The sequence below is a fragment of the Coregonus lavaretus genome (assembly GCF_964263955.1).
Source record: "Coregonus lavaretus genome assembly, chromosome: 24".
Classification (NCBI taxonomy): Eukaryota; Metazoa; Chordata; class Actinopteri; order Salmoniformes; family Salmonidae; genus Coregonus; species Coregonus lavaretus.
Window position 1 is genome coordinate 39063840 of NC_140011.1, and position 19139 is coordinate 39082978.

Below are 19139 nucleotides of genomic sequence, written 5' to 3' on the forward strand. Positions count from 1 at the left end.
TTTTTCAGGGACTGGGAGTGGGAGTTTTTCAGGGACTGGGAGACTAGTCAGGATCGAGGGAAAGATGAACGGAGCAAAGTAAAGAGAGATCATTGATGAAAACCTGCTCCAGAGCGCTCAGGACCTCACACTGGGGCAAAGGTTTACCTTCCAACAGGACAACGACCCTAAGTACACAGCCAAGACAACGCAGGAGTGGCTTCGGGACAAGTCTCTGAATGTCCTTGAGTGGCCCAGCCAGAGCCCGGACTTGAACCCGATCGAACATCTCTGGAGAGACCTGAAAATAGCTGTGCAGCGACACTCCCCTTCCGACCTGACAGAGCTTGAGAGGATCGGCAGAGAAGAATGGGAGAAACTCCCCAAATACAGGTGTGCCAAGCTTGTAGCGTCATACCCAAGAAGACCCGAGGCTGTAATCTCTTTATAATACTTTACTTTACTGTATATCAGGCTGTGATGTTAGCTAGCTACACGGTGTATCCATCAGGCTGTGATGTTAGCTAGCTACACGGTGTATCCATCAGGCTGTGATGTTAGCTAGCTACACGGTGTATCCATCAGGCTGTGATGTTAGCTAGCTACACGGTGTATCCATCAGGCTGTGATGTTAGCTAGCTACACGGTGTATCCATCAGGCTGTGATGTTAGCTAGCTAGGGCTGGGGGTAGAAATACCAGCTAAGTACTGAGATGCTTAGGAAGAGAAGGTAAGGGAAGGCTGGATACAGACTGAAGCTCCCAGGCTTTTCTCTCTCCGCTTTTTAAACCCCCGAGCGGGTCATGGCTAACGGGCGTCACAGACTGCTGATTAAGGGGAAAAGAGGGAGTGGAAGAAGAGAGAAAAACCCCCAAGAGAGTCTCTGTTCCCAGTGAATATTTCACAGGGACGTGTTGAGATCGGAATTAACATCTCAGTGACAATATCACACTCCTCCACCAGAAAATAAATACATAACTGAAAACTGTTGGGTCTAGAAAAGGAGCATTCAACCAGGATTATGGGGCAAAATCACAACATAGTTTGTACATGAATAAAATATAAATGTCTTTAAGCTCTAAAACGTACGAGACATTTTAGCATACATTTCTTACAGAGGCAAGCTGTTGTTTACGTCCAGGCAAGCTGTTGTTTATGTCCAGGCCAAGCAAACAGACTTAAAATTACACTTGGTAAAGATACTGTACATAAATCAGCATTGACAGACTGATTAACATTCGTCTCAAAATGTGAATGTTCTCCTCCTCACATCACAAGCCAGCAGTTGTCTTTGTCGATTTTGCCAGGGTTGTCATCGGCGGTGAGATTGTCTTGTTTAGAGTGCTAAACATAGCAATTTCCATAATGATCATTCACACTACTCCATCGGTCTGTCAGCTTGCTTTATTCCCTGGAGGGTGGGGGGGGGGAGGATAGAGAGCGAAAGACACTGGCTGAGAGGGGCAGTGAAAAGACCACACCATCAGGGCACGGCAGCACGGCTACTTCAGCACTACTGATGATTTCCTTCACTCTACTCAGCGCGTTGTTCCCAAGAGATAAACTAACATGTTAAAAGCACACCAAAAAACAAAAGATTTGTCCATTCAAAGGCACACACAAGGATTGTAACACCAAGCACTTCCCAGAAGCCAAAGGTGTTAAAAACGTATATGTTTACACTCTAACCAGAGTAAATACATCAAACAGCCTAATTGAATACTTCTACTTAAATTATTGAGCACAAAACCAGGACTGAAAATATCAACTAAGATTTAGTTTCAAGAATTGCTCATTTATACGTACAGTAGAACCTAGTGTGTGTGTGTGTGAGGATAGGGGGTGATCAGGGTGATTCCTTACACTGATGCCACTGTGGTAGAAGCCTCGTCTGAAGCGGGCAGGTTTGAGGTGGGGGTACTCCTCCGTGCTGGTCACCTTGATGCCCCACACCTTCTTCCAGGCGTCGTACAGCTGGACGTGGACGGGGTACACCCCAGAGTGGTGGGGAGCCACCGCGTAGCCCATGTTGGTGGGGATGCCATGCTCCTGGGGGGGGAGACAACCAGTGGATTCAACACATTGTTAGGATTTAAATCACCCTTGCTATTAATATATACAGCACCAGTCAAAAGTTTGGACACACCTGCTCATTCCAGGGTTTTTCTTTATTTTTACTATTTTCTACATTGTAGAATAATAGTGAAGACATCAAAATTATGAAATAACACACATGGAATCATGTAGTAAGATTTGAGATTCTTCAAAGTAGCCACCCTTTGTGCACACTCTTCATGAGGGGGGGGGGGGGGGGGGGGGGGGGTTATACAGAAGATAGCCCTATTATGGCAAGAACAGCTCAAATAAGCAAAGAGAAACGACAGTCCATCATTACTTTAAGACATGAAGGTCAGTCAATCCAGAAAACTTTAAGAACTTTTAAAGTTTCTTCAAGTGCAGTTGCAAAAACCATCAAGCGCTACGATTAAACTGGCTCTCATGAGGACCGCCACAGGAAAGGAAGACCCAGAGTTACCTCTGCTGCAGAGGATAAGTTCATTAGAGTTAACTGCACCTCAGATTGGAGCCCAAATAAATGCTTCACAGAGTTCAAGTAATAGACACATCTCAACATCAACTGATCATAAGAGACTGTGTGAAATTTCTGCAAAGAAACCACTACTAAAGGACACCAATAAGAAGAAGAGACTTGCTTGGGCCAAGAAACACGAGCAATGGACATTAGACCGGTGGAAATCTGTCCTTTGGTCTGATGAGTCCATATTTGAGATTTTTGGTTCCAACCGCTGTGTCTTTGTGAGACGCAGAGGAGATGAACGAATGATCTCCGCATGTGTGGTTCCTACCGTGAAGCATGGAGGTTTGATGGTGACACTGTTGGTGATTTATTTAGAATTCAAGGCACACTTAACCAGCATGACTATCACAGCATTCTGCAGCGATACACCATCCCATCTGGTTTGCGCTTAGTGTGACTATCATTTGTTTTTCAACAGGACAACGACCCAAAAAACACATCCAGGCTGTGTAAGGGCTATTTGACCAAGGAGAGTGATGGAGTGCTGCATCAGATGACCTGGCCTCCACAATCACCCGACCTCAACCCAATTGAGATGGTTTGGGATGAGTTGGACCGCAGAGTGAAGGAAAAGCAGCCAACAAGTGCTCAGCATATGTGGAAACTCCTTCAAGACTGTTGGAAAAGCATTCCTCATGAAGCTGGTTGAGAGACTGCCAAGAGTGTGCAGAGCTGCCATCAAGGCAAAGGGTGGCTACTTTGAAGAATCTCAAATATAAAATATATTTTGATTTGTTTAACACTTGTTTGGTTACTACATGACTCCATGTGGTTTTCATAGTTTTGATGTCTTCACTATTATTCTACAATGTAGAAAATAGTAAAAATAAAGAAAAACCCTGGAATGAGTAGGTGTGTCCAAACCTTTGACTGGTACTGTGTGTGTGTGTGTATATATATATATATATATATATATATATATACACACACACACACACACACACACACACACACACACACACACATACATACAGTGGCTTGCTTAAGTATTCACCCCCCTTGGCATTTTTCCTATTTTGTTGCTTTACAACCTGGAATTAAAATTGATTTTTGGGGGGTTTGTATGATTTGATTTAAACAACATGCCTACCACTTTGAAGATGCAAAATATTTGTTATTGTGAAACAAACAAAAAAACGGAAAACTTGAGCGTGCATAACTATTCACCCCCCCCAAAGACAATACTTTGTAGAGCCACCTTTTGCAGCAATTACAGTTGCAAGTCTCTTGGGGTGTCTCTATAAGCTTGGCACATCAAGCCACTGAGATTCTTGCCCATTCTTCAAGGCAAAACTGCTCCAGCTCCTTCAAGTTGGATGGGTTCCGCTGGTGTACAGTCATACCACAGATTCTCAATTGGATTGAGGTCTGGGATTTGACTAGGCCATTCCAAGACATTTAAATGTTTCTTTAGCAGTATGCTTTAGCAGTATGCTTAGGGTCATTGTCCTGCTGGAAGGTGAACCTCCGTCCCAGTCTCAAATCTCTGGAAGACTGAAACAGGTTTCCCTCAAGAATTTCCATGTATTTAGTGCCATCCATCATTCCTTCAATTCTGACCAGTTTCCCAGTCACTGCCGATGAAAAACATCCCCACAGCATGCTGCCACCACCATGCTCCATGCTTCACTGTGGGGATGGTGTTCTCGGGGTGATAAGAGGTGTTGGGTTTGCGCCAGACATAGCGTTTTCCTTGATGGCCAAAAAGCTCAATTTTAGTCTCATCTGACCAGAGTACCTTCTTCCATATGTTTGGGGAGTCTCCCACATGCCTTTTAGCGAACACCAAACGTGTTTGCCTATTCTTTTCTTTAAGCAATGGCTTTTTTCTGGCCACTCTTCCGTAAAGCCCAGTTCTGTAGAGTGTACGGCTTAAAGTGGTCCTATGGACAGATACTCCAATCTCCGCTGTGGAGCTTTGCAGCTCCTTCAGGGTTATCTTTGGTCTCTTTGTTGCCTCTCTGATTAATGCCCTCCTTGCCTGGTCCGTGAGTTTTGGTGGGTGGCCCTCTCTTGGCAGGTTTGTTGTGGTGCCATATTCTTTCAATTTTTTAATAATGGATTTAATGGTGCTCCGTGGGATGTTCAACCCCGATCTGTAGTTCTCCACAACTTTGTCCCTGACCTGTTTGGAGAGCTCCTTGGTCTTCATGGTGCCGCTTGCTTGGTGGTACCCCTTGCTTAGTGGTGTTGCAGACTCGTGGGGCCTTTCAGAACAGGTGTATATATACACTGAGATCATGTGACACTTAGATTGCACACAGATGGCCTTTATTTAACTAACTACGTGATTTATGAAGGTAATTGGTTGCACCAGATCTTATTTAGGTGTTTCATAGCAAAGGGGGTGAATACATATGCACGCACCACTTTTCCGTTATTTTTTTTTTTAGAATTTTTTGAAACAAGTTATTTTTCATTTCACTTCACCAACATATATTTTTATAATGTTTCTTTTTTTAAATCAACCATAATTCTAACATTCAAACAGGAATGTACAATTTTTTTTACAACCACCCAGCTACTAGTACCAGCAGGACCTGACCCCTAGTCAGTGTAGAGCAGGACCCCCCCAACCTACCTGTGCAAACCTCCTGTTGAGGAGCATCTGTTCAGCCAGCACTGATTGGTTGTGGAAGAGGTGGGGCTGCATGTGACTCCACATGTGGGGGAACCACCAGAACACCTTCCCATAGGAGAGGAGCAGGTCGTCCCCCAGGTCCTCCTCATCCGTACCTGGAAAATAGAGACATGGATGGGGTTGAGCCTCGTCTACACATGGCATGGGCATAGGTGTGTGGTGGTGTTGAAAACCTATAGATATATGTGCTGGGAAAATCTAAAGCAAGTTAATTATATTCATGCAATAATTGATTTGGACATTTGATCGATGCATTTTCTTGGTGAAGTAACTGATGATCTAATCTCAGTTAACCCAGAACTAAAATCACGCGTAATTTGGTCAGATGTTTATGTAGTCTGTCCACAAGAGATTACTGATGACCAAGAGTATTATCTGTGGTCCTGTGTAGCTCAAGTGGTAGAGCACGGCGCTTGTAACGCCAGGGTAGTGGGTTCGATCCCCGGGACCACCCATACGTAAAAATTTATGCGCACATGACTAAGTCGCTTTGGATAAAAGCGTCTGCTAAATGGCATATTATTATTATTATTATTATCTGGACTCAGATTGTTGGTCACGAGACATTGTATTTGATCCCCCTGGGTGTTATAGTCATGCAGTGGGTTTGTTCCAGTCCACCCACCAGTATGGAAGAACTTCCCAGAGAAACCCAGGTTGAAGGTGAAGTTGGGGACAGAGGTTCGCAGGTCATTCTGGGTCTCCAGTAGGGCCTGAACAGAAGAAGGGAGAGGCTGTTAAATACATATACAGTGCCTTCAGAAAGTATTCAGACCCCTTGACTTCTTCCACATGTTGTTACGTTACAGCCTTATTCTAAAATTGATTAAATTGTCCCCCCCCCCCCCCCCCCCCCCCCCCCCCCCCCCCCCCCCCCCCCCCCCCTCATCAATCTACACACAATAACGACAAAGCAAAAACAGGTTTTTAGAAATGTTGGCTAATTTATAATTTAAAAAATATATATATGCAGTTGAAGTCGGAAGTTTACATACACCTTAGCCAAATACATTTAAACTCAGTTTTTCACAATTCCTGACATTTAATCCTACTAAAAATTCCCTGTCTTAGGTCAGTTAGGATCACCACTTTATTTTAAGAATGTGAAATGTCAGAATAATAGTAGAGAGAATTAGTTATTTCAGCTTTTATTTCTTTCATCACATTCCCAGTGGGTCAGAAGCTACATACACTCAATTACTATTTGGTAGCATTGCCTTTAAATTGTTTTACTTGGGTGAAACGTTTCAGGTAGCCTTCCACAAGCTTCCCACAATAAGTTGGGTGAATTTTGGCCCATTCCTCCTGACAGAGTTGGTGTAACTAAGTCAGGTTTGTAGGCCTCCTTGCTCGCACACGCTTTTTCAGTTCTGCCCACAGATTTTCTATAGGATTGAGGTCAGGGCTTTGTGATGGCCACTCCAATACCTTGACTTTGTTGTCCTTAAGCCACTTTGCCACAACTTTGGAAGTATGCTTGGGGTCATTGTCCATTTGGAAGACCCGTTTGAGACCAAGCTTTAACTTCCTGACTGATGTCTTGAGATGTTGCTTCAATATATCCACATACGTTTCCTTCCTCATGATGCCATCTATTTTATGAAGTGCAGCAGCCCCTCCTGCAGCAAACACCCCCACAGCATGATGCTGCCGCCCCCGTGCTTCACGGTTGGGATGATGTTCTTCGGCTTGCAAGCACCCCCTTTTTCCTCCAAACATAGCGATGGTCATTATGGCCAAACAGTTCTATTTTTGTTTCATCAGAACAGAGGACATTTATACAAAAAGTACGATCTTTAAAATTAAAAAATATTGTACCTTTATTTAACTAGGCAAGTCATTTAAGAACACATTTTTATTTACAATGACGGCCTACACCGGCCAAACCCCGACGACGCTTTTGTGTGCCGCCCCTTTGTCCCCATGTGCAGTTGAAAACCGTAGTCCGGCTTTTTTATGGCGGTTTTGGAGCAGTGGCTTCTTTCTCGCTGAGCGGCCTTTCAGGTTATTTCGATATAGGACTCGTTTTACTGTGGATATAGATACTTTTGTACCTGTTTCCTCCAGCATCTTCACAAGGTCCTTTGCTGTTGTTCTGGGATTGATTTGCACTTTTCGCACCAAAGTACGTTCATCTCTAGGAGACAGAACGCGTCTCCTTCCTGAGCGGTATGACGGCTGCTTGGTCCCATGGTGTTTATACTTGCCTACTATTGTTTGTACAGATGAACGTGGTACCTTCAGGCATTTGGAAATTGCTCCCAAGGATGAACCAGACTTGTGGAGGTCTACAATTTATTTTCTGAGGTCTTGGCTGATTTCTTTTGATTTTCCCATGATGTCAAGCAAAGAGGCACTGAGTTTGAAGGTAGGCCTTGAAATACAGCCACAGGTACACCTCCAATTGACTCAAATGATGTCAATTAGCCTATCAGAAGCTTCTAAAGCCATGACATCATTTTCTGGAATTTTCCAAGCTGTTTAAAGACACAGTCAACTTAGTGTATGTAAACTTCTGACCCACTGGAATTGTGATACAGTGAATTATAAGTGAAATAATCTGTCTGTAAACAATTGTTGGATAAATTACTTGTGTCATGCACAAAGTAGATGTCCTAACCGACTTGCCAAAACGATAGTTTGTTAACAAGAAATTTGTGGAGTGGTTGAAAAACTAGTTTTAATGACTCCAACCTAAGTGTATGTAAACTTCTGACTTCAACTGTATATATATATATATATATATATATATACAGTGGGGAAAAAAAGTATTTAGTCAGCCACCAATTGTGCAAGTTCTCCCACTTAAAAAGATGAGAGAGGCCTGTAATTTTCATCATAGGTACACGTCAACTATGACAGACAAAATGAGGAAAAAAAATCAAGAAAATCACATTGTAGGATTTTTAATGAATTTATTTGCAAATTATGGTGGAAAATAAGTATTTGGTCAATAACAAAAGTTTCTCAATACTTTGTTATATACCCTTTGTTGGCAATGACACAGGTCAAACGTTTTCTGTAAGTCTTCACAAGGTTTTCACACACTGTTGCTGGTATTTTGGCCCATTCCTCCATGCAGATCTCCTCTAGAGCAGTGATGTTTTGGGGCTGTTGCTGGGCAACACAGACTTTCAACTCCCTCCAAAGATTTTCTATGGGGTTGAGATCTGGAGACTGGCTAGGCCACTCCAGGACCTTGAAATGCTTCTTACGAAGCCACTCCTTCGTTGCCCGGGCGGTGTGTTTGGGATCATTGTCATGCTGAAAGACCCAGCCACGTTTCATCTTCAATGCCCTTGCTGATGGAAGGAGGTTTTCACTCAAAATCTCACGATACATGGCCCCATTCATTCTTTCCTTTACACGGATCAGTCGTCCTGGTCCCTTTGCAGAAAAACAGCCCCAAAGCATGATGTTTCCACCCCCATGCTTCACAGTAGGTATGGTGTTCTTTGGATGCAACTCAGCATTCTTTGTCCTCCAAACACGACGAGTTGAGTTTTTACCAAAAAGTTCTATTTTGGTTTCATCTGACCATATGACATTCTCCCAATCCTCTTCTGGATAATCCAAAGGCACTCTAGCAAACTTCAGACGGGCCTGGACATGTACTGGCTTAAGCAGGGGGACTGCAGGATTTGAGTCCCTGGCGGCGTAGTGTGTTACTTATGGTAGGCTTTGTTACTTTGGTCCCAGCTCTCTGCAGGTCATTCACTAGGTCCCCCCATGTGGTTCTGGGATTTTTGCTCACCATTCTTGTGATCATTTTGACCCCACGGGGTGAGATCTTGCGTGGAGCCCCAGATCGAGGGAGATTATCAGTGGTCTTGTATGTCTTCCATTTCCTAATAATTGCTCCCACAGTTGATTTCTTCAAACCAAGCTGCTTACCTATTGCAGATTCAGTCTTCCCAGCCTGGTGCAGGTCTACAATTTTGTTTCTGGTGTCCTTTGACAGCTCTTTGGTCTTGGCCATAGTGGAGTTTGGAGTGTGACTGTTTGAGGTTGTGGACAGGTGTATTTTATACGGATAACAAGTTCAAACAGGTGCCATTAATACAGGTAACGAGTGGAGGACAGAGGAGCCTCTTAAAGAAGAAGTTACAGGTCTGTGAGAGCCAGAAATCTTGCTTGTTTGTAGGTGACCAAATACTTATTTTCCACCATAATTTGCAAATAAATTCATTAAAAATCCTACAATGTGATTTTCTGGAAAAAAAAATCTCAATTTGTCTGTCATAGTTGACGTGTACCTATGATGAAAATTACAGGCCTCTCTCATCTTTTTAAGTGGGAGAACTTGCACAATTGGTGGCTGACTAAATACTTTTTTTCCCCACTGTATGTATGTATATATATATATATATATATATATATATATATATATATATATATATATATATATATATATATATATATATAGTGGGGGAAAAAAGTATTTAGTCAGCCACATATTGTGCAAGTTCTCCCACTTAAAAAGATGAGAGAGGCCTGTAATTTTCATCATTGGTACACGTCAACTATGACAGACAAATTGAGAATTTTTTTCTCCAGAAAATCACATTGTAGGATTTTTTATGAATTTATTTGCAAATTATGGTGGAAAATAAGTATTTGGTCAATAACAAAAGTTTCTCAATACTTTGTTATATACCCTTTGTTGGCAATGACACAGGTCAAATGTTTTCTGTAAGTCTTCACAAGGTTTTCACACACGGTTGCTGGTATTTTGGCCTAAAAAAGTTTGTTGGAACCTCTCCAGTTAACTGTTAATAAACAATGATTCATTTAAGATTGACTTGGAGTGTCCCTGTGTAGAAAGTGCTTTGTAGTCGTTCCTTTATTTTCATTCCTTTCCTTTACTTTCGTAGTAAATATTTCAGCTTTTATTTTCATTGTTTATTAGTTTTTTCCTGTGAAGCACATTGCGTTGCATTCCATGTCTGAAATGTGCTTCATTTACTCTAAGAAGCACCTTAGTTAGCAGTAGTATTCAGGCCACACATTTCCCTCCTGCATAGACATAAAAGTGCACTCTCTCCCCCTCTGACAAACCGTCCTCATCCCTCTATGCTTCATTACCCTGTCCATATTCACGTTGCATCTGGGTCTATTTGTTTTTAGGTTTAGTCTATCTCTCGCGCCCCCCTCCCCCCTCCCCCCATGCCACAGCTCCATCAGCGCCTGATTCATATTTAACACTGTTGCGGCCCGCCGACATACAAGACAACTCAATAAGAGCGCATTGATTGGGTTTATGTTTCATTCCCCCCCTTCACTGAACGTCACTCCCTCGCCAAGAACAAGAACAAGAAGAAGAAGAAGACGCTGTATCAAATATTCATGCTGCAGGCGAGTCTGCGGACGCCCTTTGAACAGCGACTCATCACACAAAGCAAAGCTGGAGAAGATAGTGGTTAAGCTGAGCTTCATACCCTACTGCTGTATGGAAAAAGACCGTCCTCTGGGTTGGAGGGAGAAAGAGAACGATGTGGAAGAACGCTGGAGGACGGCTCCTGACCTTTAGTTTGTAATAAGTGTTTGTCTGAGCTGAGGAGGCTATGTGGTGGGAATCCAGTAACACAGAGTCTTATTCTACTTTCAAAAGAGGCATTGGATGGAAATACAGGAAAATATATTCTGTTCCACTCCGCTGCACTCTAATCCTTCCTCTCCCCCTCCATCCTTCTCTCTCTCTGTCTGTGACAGGATAGACAGTGACAAAGGCAGGGTGAGACTGCCATGACAGTCAGGCCAGCTGTGTCCCCATGTCCTCAAGTCAGGCCCCCCTGGGGACAGACATGTTGGTGACTGCACCTGTGCCCCTGTGTCACCGTCACATCTGCACAGCTCTGGCATGGGCTCAGTCCTACATAGTAATGTCACCTGGCTGTCTCACTCTCCATCTCCTTCCATCACAGTCAGCTCTGGCACTGACACCTGCACGACTCACTGTTACTCACCATTACACAGTATGGCTCTCTGGGAAGTATGTATGCACCAGCAATAGAATAGGGCAGATTGCGATGCAACAGATAATGAGCGATTACACACACTAACCCCCCTTACAAAGACCTTTCCCAATCCACTGCGGATGCTTACCTTGACATCTGAGACCTTCATGCGGGTGCCCTCCTTGCCCACGAAGATGTCATCGATGTCCACCAGCAGGTAGCGATCTAGAGACAGAGACAGCCTCTTGCCAGTAAGGAAGGACACAGCGTCAACAAACACAAGCTTGTGCAGCCAGAAGTTGAGGTTGTTGCCGAAGAGCACCCGCTGGATGCCGTCGTGGAGCCCAAGGTCCTGGACCACAGAGGCATGGAGGGGGCTGCTGCCCATCCCTGTCCCCGCACCGGACAGGCCCAGGTCAGGCACCCGGGTCCTCGCTAGGAGAACAGGCTCGTAGGTGGAGTGGTTGGACTGGAAGACGGTCCAGTCGTCTCCGGGTAGGGGGCCTCGCTCCACCTCCCGGGCCTTAGTGATGAGGAGCAGGGGGGACTTGGGGTTGACGCTGCAGTCCTTCAGGCCCAGGTTGGAATGGAGGAAGAGAGGGAAGCCCTTCAACTGGGCACTGAGTAGGCTGTTCTCATTGGCCTGGGAGAGAGGACAGGGGAGAGATGGAGCTAGGTCAAGTCAGCTGCATTTCAGTTTACAGTTAGTTTCCTGCTGAAAACATTCGCACACTTTATCCTTGAGATGATTATATAAAACTGCCAATGTTACTTCCAATTCTCCAACACACAATAGACACTGATTCAGAGATTCATTACCAAAGAGGTAAAGGCTCTGTAATTCCCATAAGTGTGGCTATGCATGGGTCGTGGTATGTGTGTAAATCTCTGTGTTTGTGTGCAGGCAGCCTAGCGGTTAAGCGCCGAAAGGTTGCTGGTTCGAATGCCCAAGACGGCAAGGCAGTTAACCCCCAACAACAGCTGGTCCCCGGATGCCGATGATGTGGACCCATAACTGCTGTATTGATTGGTGATTAACAGCATTTGGCGATTCTCAACAATCAATCACAGTCACAGCAGCCCCAGACAGCGAGTCATCCTGACCCTGTCAGACTCCCATGCAAACCAAACAAGCAAACCATCATTCAGTGGTTTAGCAGATGCTACTTGGTGCTCAGACCCACTGGCAATATCGGACTTTAGAGAATAGGACTTACTATGCATCTATCCGTCTGGATATTGACTTAAGGAATTCAACATCACAAGCAATATTGGCCTATAGCTAGTAGGTATACCTCTCTGTCAGATAGATATAGGGACCAGGGTGGTTATCACCTATAGCTAGTAGGTATACCTCTCAGTCAGATAGATATAGGGACCAGGGTGGTTATCACCTATAGCTAGTAGGTATACCTCTCAGTCAGATAGATATAGGGACCAGGGTGGTTATCACCTATAGCTAGTAGGTATACCTCTCAGTCAGATAGATATAGGGACCAGGGTGGTTTTCACCTATAGCTAGTAGGTATACCTCTCAGTCAGATAGATATAGGGACTAGGATGGTTATCACCTATAGCTAGTAGGTATACCTCTCAGTCAGATAGATCTAGGGACCAGGGTGGTTAACACCTATTATACCTTGGTGTGTCATGGCAACATGGCTACTAGCTCAGGGATACTAAGGAGGTGATTGACCAAATGGCCACAAAACAGCAGGAAAAGGGGCAGTTCTTGATATAGCCTAACCCTGGGTGAATGAGGATACTGACTCTAGTGCTAGTTTAGGAGGGGAGGATCTATTCCAATTATACAGCAACAACATGGATATGGGATTAAGCTCAATGACTAATGGGAGGATGAGAGTGGCTTAAAGCAGCCCCTATCCCCTGCCTCAGTGTAATTACCCTGTTCTAGTGCTCTGGGATCTACCCTGTAGTTATAACAGCCCTGTTCTAGTGCTCTGGGATCTACCCTGTAGTTATTACAGCCCTGTTCCAGTGCTCTGGGATCTACCCTGTAGTTATTACAGCCCTGTTCTAGTGCTCTGGGATCTACCCTGTAGTTATTACAGCCCTGTTCCAGTGCTCTGGGATCTACCCTGTAGTTATTACAGCCCTGTTCCAGTGCTCTGGGATCTACCCTGTAGTTATTACAGCCCTGTTCCAGTGCTCTGGGATCTACCCTGTAGTTATTACAGCCCTGTTCCAGTGCTCTGGGATCTACCCTGTAGTTATAACAGCCCTGTTCTAGTGCTCTGGGATCTACCCTGTAGTTATTACAGCCCTGTTCTAGTGCTCTGGGATCTACTCTGTAGTTATAACTGCCCTGCTCGAGTGCTCTGGGACCAGGCTGGGCGAGGCCATTTGGTCCCAGTGTAGTGGTTCTAACAGGTGGGTGTTCACTTCAGTCCCGACCATGGAGAATCAGGCTGAAGGTACTGTAGCAGCCAAGCAGCTAAATCCCACTCCCACTCCTGCCGAATTTGCTGAGCCATGTTCCAGTGGGGCCATTATCAGCTGAGCAATGAGCCATGAAAGGACCACCGTACTTAAGGAACGGCAGGGTAGTAGCCAACCACAGCATGGCAAACAACCACAGGCACAGACTCTGTTGATAAGCCTCTGTGTGTGTGTGTGTGTGTGTGTGTGTGTGTGTGTGTGTGTGTGTGTGTGTGTATTGTATTATACTGTACTCGCTGATCTTGGAGGTAGACTTCCAGGTTAGACGACACCATCAAGGCGGAACCTGCCCGCCTTGATGGTGTCATTTAAAATGAAGTCATTTAAAATTAACGAGCGCATATTTCAATCAGAAGCTTTTATCGCAAACCACAGAATTCCCCCTCGGCTTCAGGGCTGTTCACATTAGGAAAAAAATGAAGGTTTTTCTAGTCATTTGACTATGTGCTTAGACAAACCAATCTAGTTGTATAATTTCTATAGCTTCACAGGCATCTTTATTTTACTACCGTTTCTTAGGACCTATTGTTTGTTTACATTTTACATTTACATTTTAGTCATTTAGCTCTTATCCAGAGCGACTTACAGTTAGTGAGTGCATACATTTTCATACTGGCCCCCCGTGGGAAACGAATCCACAACTCTGGCGTTGCAAGCGCCATGCTCTACCAACTGAGCTACAGGGGTTTACACAGCTGATTAAAGATACTTAAGAGTGATAAGCAATGTACACCAACCTTACCAGCCTGGGTTGCAATCAGTGACTGGCTCTCATCTTAAAAAGAAGTCTAGAGTACCCACTTCATACTAACCTTAAAGAAGCCTATGATGCCCACTCCATACTCCACACAGTACTTGTCCAGCAGGTCTCTGTTCCAAGCGTCCAGGTTGACGTATTTCAGGATGTTCTCGTAGATGACCAGCGTGAAACGGCCTCGGTCCTTGTCTGTCAGGGTGGGCATGTCCCCCTTCCCCGGGGCCATCTCGGTTCGGTAGAGGAAGCGTCCAGACTCCAGGATGGCCACAACGTCCTGTCCCAGCTGGGAGTACAGGCTCTCAACAAACACCAGCACCACAGGGTCGGTGCGCAACACGTCTGAGGGCCTGGCTGTGCGTGGAGGAAGCGCCCGGGAGGAGGTGGGGGGCGTGGCGGCCCGGGGGTCGTCCCAGTCGGCAGTGCCCTCCTCCGGCCTTCCCATGCCCCCCCCCGCCGCCGGCTCCAGCTCCCGCTTGACTCCGTAGAGGAAGTAGGCGGAAACCAGGACGCTCACCATACAGAAGAGGAAGAGGAGCAGCAGGCTGGTCTGGAGACTGAAGGAGTGAGACTGACGGAAGAGCCGCCGGAGGCGACCGCATGACGGCAGCAACATCATCCCACGCAGACTCAGTGCCAGAGTGCACGGCGAAAACAATCAGAATGTAACGGTAGTTTAAGAGGTGGCAGAGATTCTTCTTTAAAAATACAACAGGCTCCTCCACATCACATACTCATGTCACCATTGCCGAGGGGTGGTGGGAGCAACATAGGCAGGGGACACCATCAGTGTGGGTGGGTGGCTCTCTGGCAGACATGGATGTGTGCCTTCACCCCATCCACCAGCCCCCCTGCCCTCCCCACCCCCCCACCCCCCTCCTGCTCGAAGTCCTGGGGCTCTCTGCAGAGAGACAAAAGGTGGTGACGGAAGATGGTTCTCTGGGGTCACACGGGTGTTCCAGCAAGGTGCTGCTCTTCCAGTAGGTCATCCCCAAAACATTATCCTGGAGACCTGGAGGACAAAGACAAATACACAGAGATTAGAACAGGACTGTTCATTGTTCCAGATATACACACACAGCGAGATCAGAACAGGACTGTTCATTGTTCCAGATATACACAGCGAGATCAGAACAGGACTGTTCATTGTTCCAGATATACACAGCGAGATCAGAACAGGACTGTTCAGTGTTCCAGATACACACATAGATTAGAACAGGAAATGATCTGCAGAGAAGAATGGGAGACTCTACCCAGATACAGGTGTGCCAAGCTTGTAGCGCCATACCCAAGAAGACTCGAAGCTGTAATCGCTGCTTATTTATTTTATTTGTTATTTTTTAGTCATTTAGCAGACGCTCTTATCCAGAGCGACTTACATTTCAACAAAGTACTGAGTAAAGGGTCTGAATACTTATGTAATGTGATATTTCTGGAGGGGGGTTTTTTGTTTCTGAAAACCAGTTTTTGCTTTGTCATTATGGGGTATTGTGTGTAGATTGATGGGGGGAGAAACAATTTAATCCATTTTAGAATAAGGCTGTAACGTAAAAATGTTTTGGGAAAAAGTCAAGAGGTCTGAATACTTTCCCAATGCACTGTATGTGACGGGATGTATGACATTATGTTCAGTATGTGGATAGAATATTAAGTATATCTGTAGGATAGAATAGTGTACAGTTGAAGTCGGAAGTTTACATACACCTTAGCCAAATACATTTAAACTCAGTTTTTCACAATTCCTGACATATAATCCTACAAAAAATTCCCTGTCTTAGGTCAGTTAGGATCACCACTTTATTTTAAGAATGTGAAATGTCAGAATAATAGTAGAGAGAATTATTTATTTCAGCTTTTATTTATTTCATCACATTCCCAGTGGGTCAGAAGTTTACATACACTCAATTAGATATTGGTAGCATTGCCTTTAAATTGTTTTACTTGGGTCAAACGTTTCAGGTAGCCTTCCACAAGCTTCCCACAATAAGTTGGGTGAATTTTGGCCCATTCCTCCTGACAGAGCTGGTGTAAATGAGTCAAGTTTGTAGGCCTCCTTGCTCGCACATGCCTTTTCAGTTCTGCCCACAAATGTTCTATAGGATTGAGGTCAGGGCTTTGTGATGGCCACTCCAATACCTTGACTTTGTTGTCCTTAAGCCATTTTGCCACAACTTTTGAAGTATGCTTGGGGTCAACTTCCTGACTGATGTCTTGAGATGTTGCTTCAATATATCCACATCATTTTCCTTCCTCATGATAACATCTATTTTGTGAAGTGCACCAGTCCCTCCTGCAGCAAAGCACCCCCACAGCATGATACTGCCACCCCCGTGCTTCACGGTTGGAATGGTGTTCTTCGGCTTTTAAGCCTTCCCCCTTTTCCTCCAAACATAACGATGGTCATTATGGCCAAACAGTTCTATTTTTGTTTCATCAGCAGACCGCACCACCCTCTGGAGAGCCCTGCAGTTACGGGCGGTGCAGTTGAGGTACCAGGCGGTGATACAGCCCGACAGGATGCTCTCAACGGTGCATCTGTAAAAGTTTGTGAGGGTCTTAGGGGCCAAGCCCAATTTCTTAAGCCTCCTGAGGTTGAAGAGGCGCTGTTGTGCCATCTTCACCACACGGTCAGTGATGTGTACGCCGAGGAACTTGAAGCTTTTCACCTTTTCCATTGCGGCCCTGTCGATGTGGATGGGGGCGTGATCCATCTGCTATGTCCTGAAGTCCAAAATCAGCTCCTTCGTTTTGTTGACGTTGAGGGAGAGGTTATTTTTCTGGCACCACTCCGCCAGGGCCCCTCACCTCCTCCCTGTAAACGGTCTTGTCATTGTTGGGAATCAGGCCTACTACTGTTGTGTCGTTTGCAAAGTTGATGATTGAGTTGGAGGCGTGCGTGCACCCTTGTGGGGCCCCTGTGTTGAGGATCAGCGTAGTGGAGATGTTGTTTCTTACCTTCACCACCTGGGAGCGGCCCACCAGGAAGTCCAGGACCCAGTTGCACAGGGTGGGGTTCAGACCCAGGGCCCCGAGCTATTTGAGCTTGGAAGGTACTATGGTGTTGAAGGCTGAGCTGTAGTCAATGAACAGCATTCTTACATAGGTATTCCTCTTGTCCAGATGGGATAGGGCAGTGTATCTGTGGATCTATTAGGGCGGTATGCAAATTGAAGTGGGGCTAGGGTGTGTGGTAAGGTGGAGGTGAAATTATCCTTAACTAGCCTCAAAGCACTTCATGATGACAGAAGTGACTGCTACGGGGCAATAGTCATTTAGTTCAGTTACCTTTGCTTTCTTGGGTACAGGAACGATGGTGGACATCTTGAAGCAAGTGGGGACAGCAGACTGGGATAGGGAGAGTTTGAATATGTCCGTAAACACTCCAGCCAGCTGGTCTGTGCAAGCTCTGATGACGCGACTAGGGATGCCGTCTGGGCCGGCAGCCTTGCGAGGGTTAACACGCTTAAATGTCTTACTTACACTACCGGTCAAAAGTTTTAGAACACCTACTCATTCAAGGGTTTTTCTTTATTTTTTACTATTTTCGAAATTGTAGAATAATAGTGAAGACATCAAAACTATAAAATAACACATAGCTATTAATCAAAAAGTGTTAAACAAATCAAAATATATGTAATATTTGAGATTCGTCAAAGTAGCCACCCTTTGCCTTGATGACAGCTTTGCACACTCTTGGCATTCTCTCAACCAGTTTCATGAGGTAGTCACCTGGAATGCATTTCAATTAACAGGTGTGCCTTGTTAAAAGTTAATATGTGGAATTTCTTTCCTTCTTAATGCATTTGAGCCAATCAGTTGTGTTGTGACAAGGTAGGGGGGGTACACAGAAGATAGCCCTATTTGGTAAAAGACCAAGTCCATATTATGTCAAGAACAGCTCAAATAAGCAAAGAGAAACAACAGTCCATCATTACTTTAAGACATGAAGGTCAGTCAATCCGGAAAATTTCAAGAACTTTGAAAGTTTCTTCAAGTGCAGTCGTAAAAACCATCAAGCACTATGATGAAACTGGCTCTCATGAGGACCGCCACAGGAAAGGAAGACCCAGAGTTAGCTCTGCTGCAGTGGATAAGTTCATTAGTTACCAGCCTCAGATTGCAGCCCAAATAAATGCTTCACAGAGTTCAAGTAACAGACACATCTCAACATCAACTGTTCAGAGGAGACTGCGTGAATCAGGCCTTCATGGTCGAATTGCTGCAAAGAAACCACTACTAAAGGACATCAATAAGAAGAACATATATATATATATATATATATATATATATTTTTTTTTTTTTTTTTTTTAGGGGGTAGATCAGCTTTAATATTGCAGATAGATTGCAACTTCCATCAATGTAATTGTCTGCATCACTTCCAATCCCCCATATGTTTTTATTTTCTCACAAATACACACACATATACATATATATATATATATATATATATATATAAAAATTATATATATACACACACACACACACACACACACACACACATATACAGATATCACACATATATACACACACACACGCATATACATTACCTTTTGGAGTAAACTAGTGAACAACAATGCTTAGGCCTCTACTTCCAGCGTATATATACTATATACATTTTATGGACACAGTCAATTTGACAATAATTCAATTTGTTTGATTTTACTCCTGAACTTCCTCTACCCTCAACCTCATTTTCATGATGTCCATCCGGTTTGCTTCTATATGCCATATCTTTCTAACTGTGCTCTT

The 19139-nt window shown here is 44.6% G+C and overlaps 1 protein-coding gene across 1 annotated transcript in view; it reads right to left on the minus strand.

The window, feature by feature from the left end:
- LOC311100251 (bifunctional heparan sulfate N-deacetylase/N-sulfotransferase 1-like) overlaps positions 1-15094 on the minus strand; it is a 43043-nt gene extending 27949 nt beyond the window's left edge. Inside the window, exons 1-5 of the mRNA XM_084141094.1 lie at positions 14449-15094; positions 11325-11819; positions 5845-5932; positions 5160-5314; positions 1843-2028 (exon numbers count right to left, since the gene is read on the minus strand). Coding sequence (XP_083997220.1) covers positions 1843-2028; positions 5160-5314; positions 5845-5932; positions 11325-11819; positions 14449-15009 — 1485 coding nt within the window. The 5' untranslated portion in view covers positions 15010-15094. The remainder of the gene's footprint in view (positions 1-1842; positions 2029-5159; positions 5315-5844; positions 5933-11324; positions 11820-14448) is intronic.
- Between the last annotated feature and the right edge of the window lie 4045 nt (positions 15095-19139).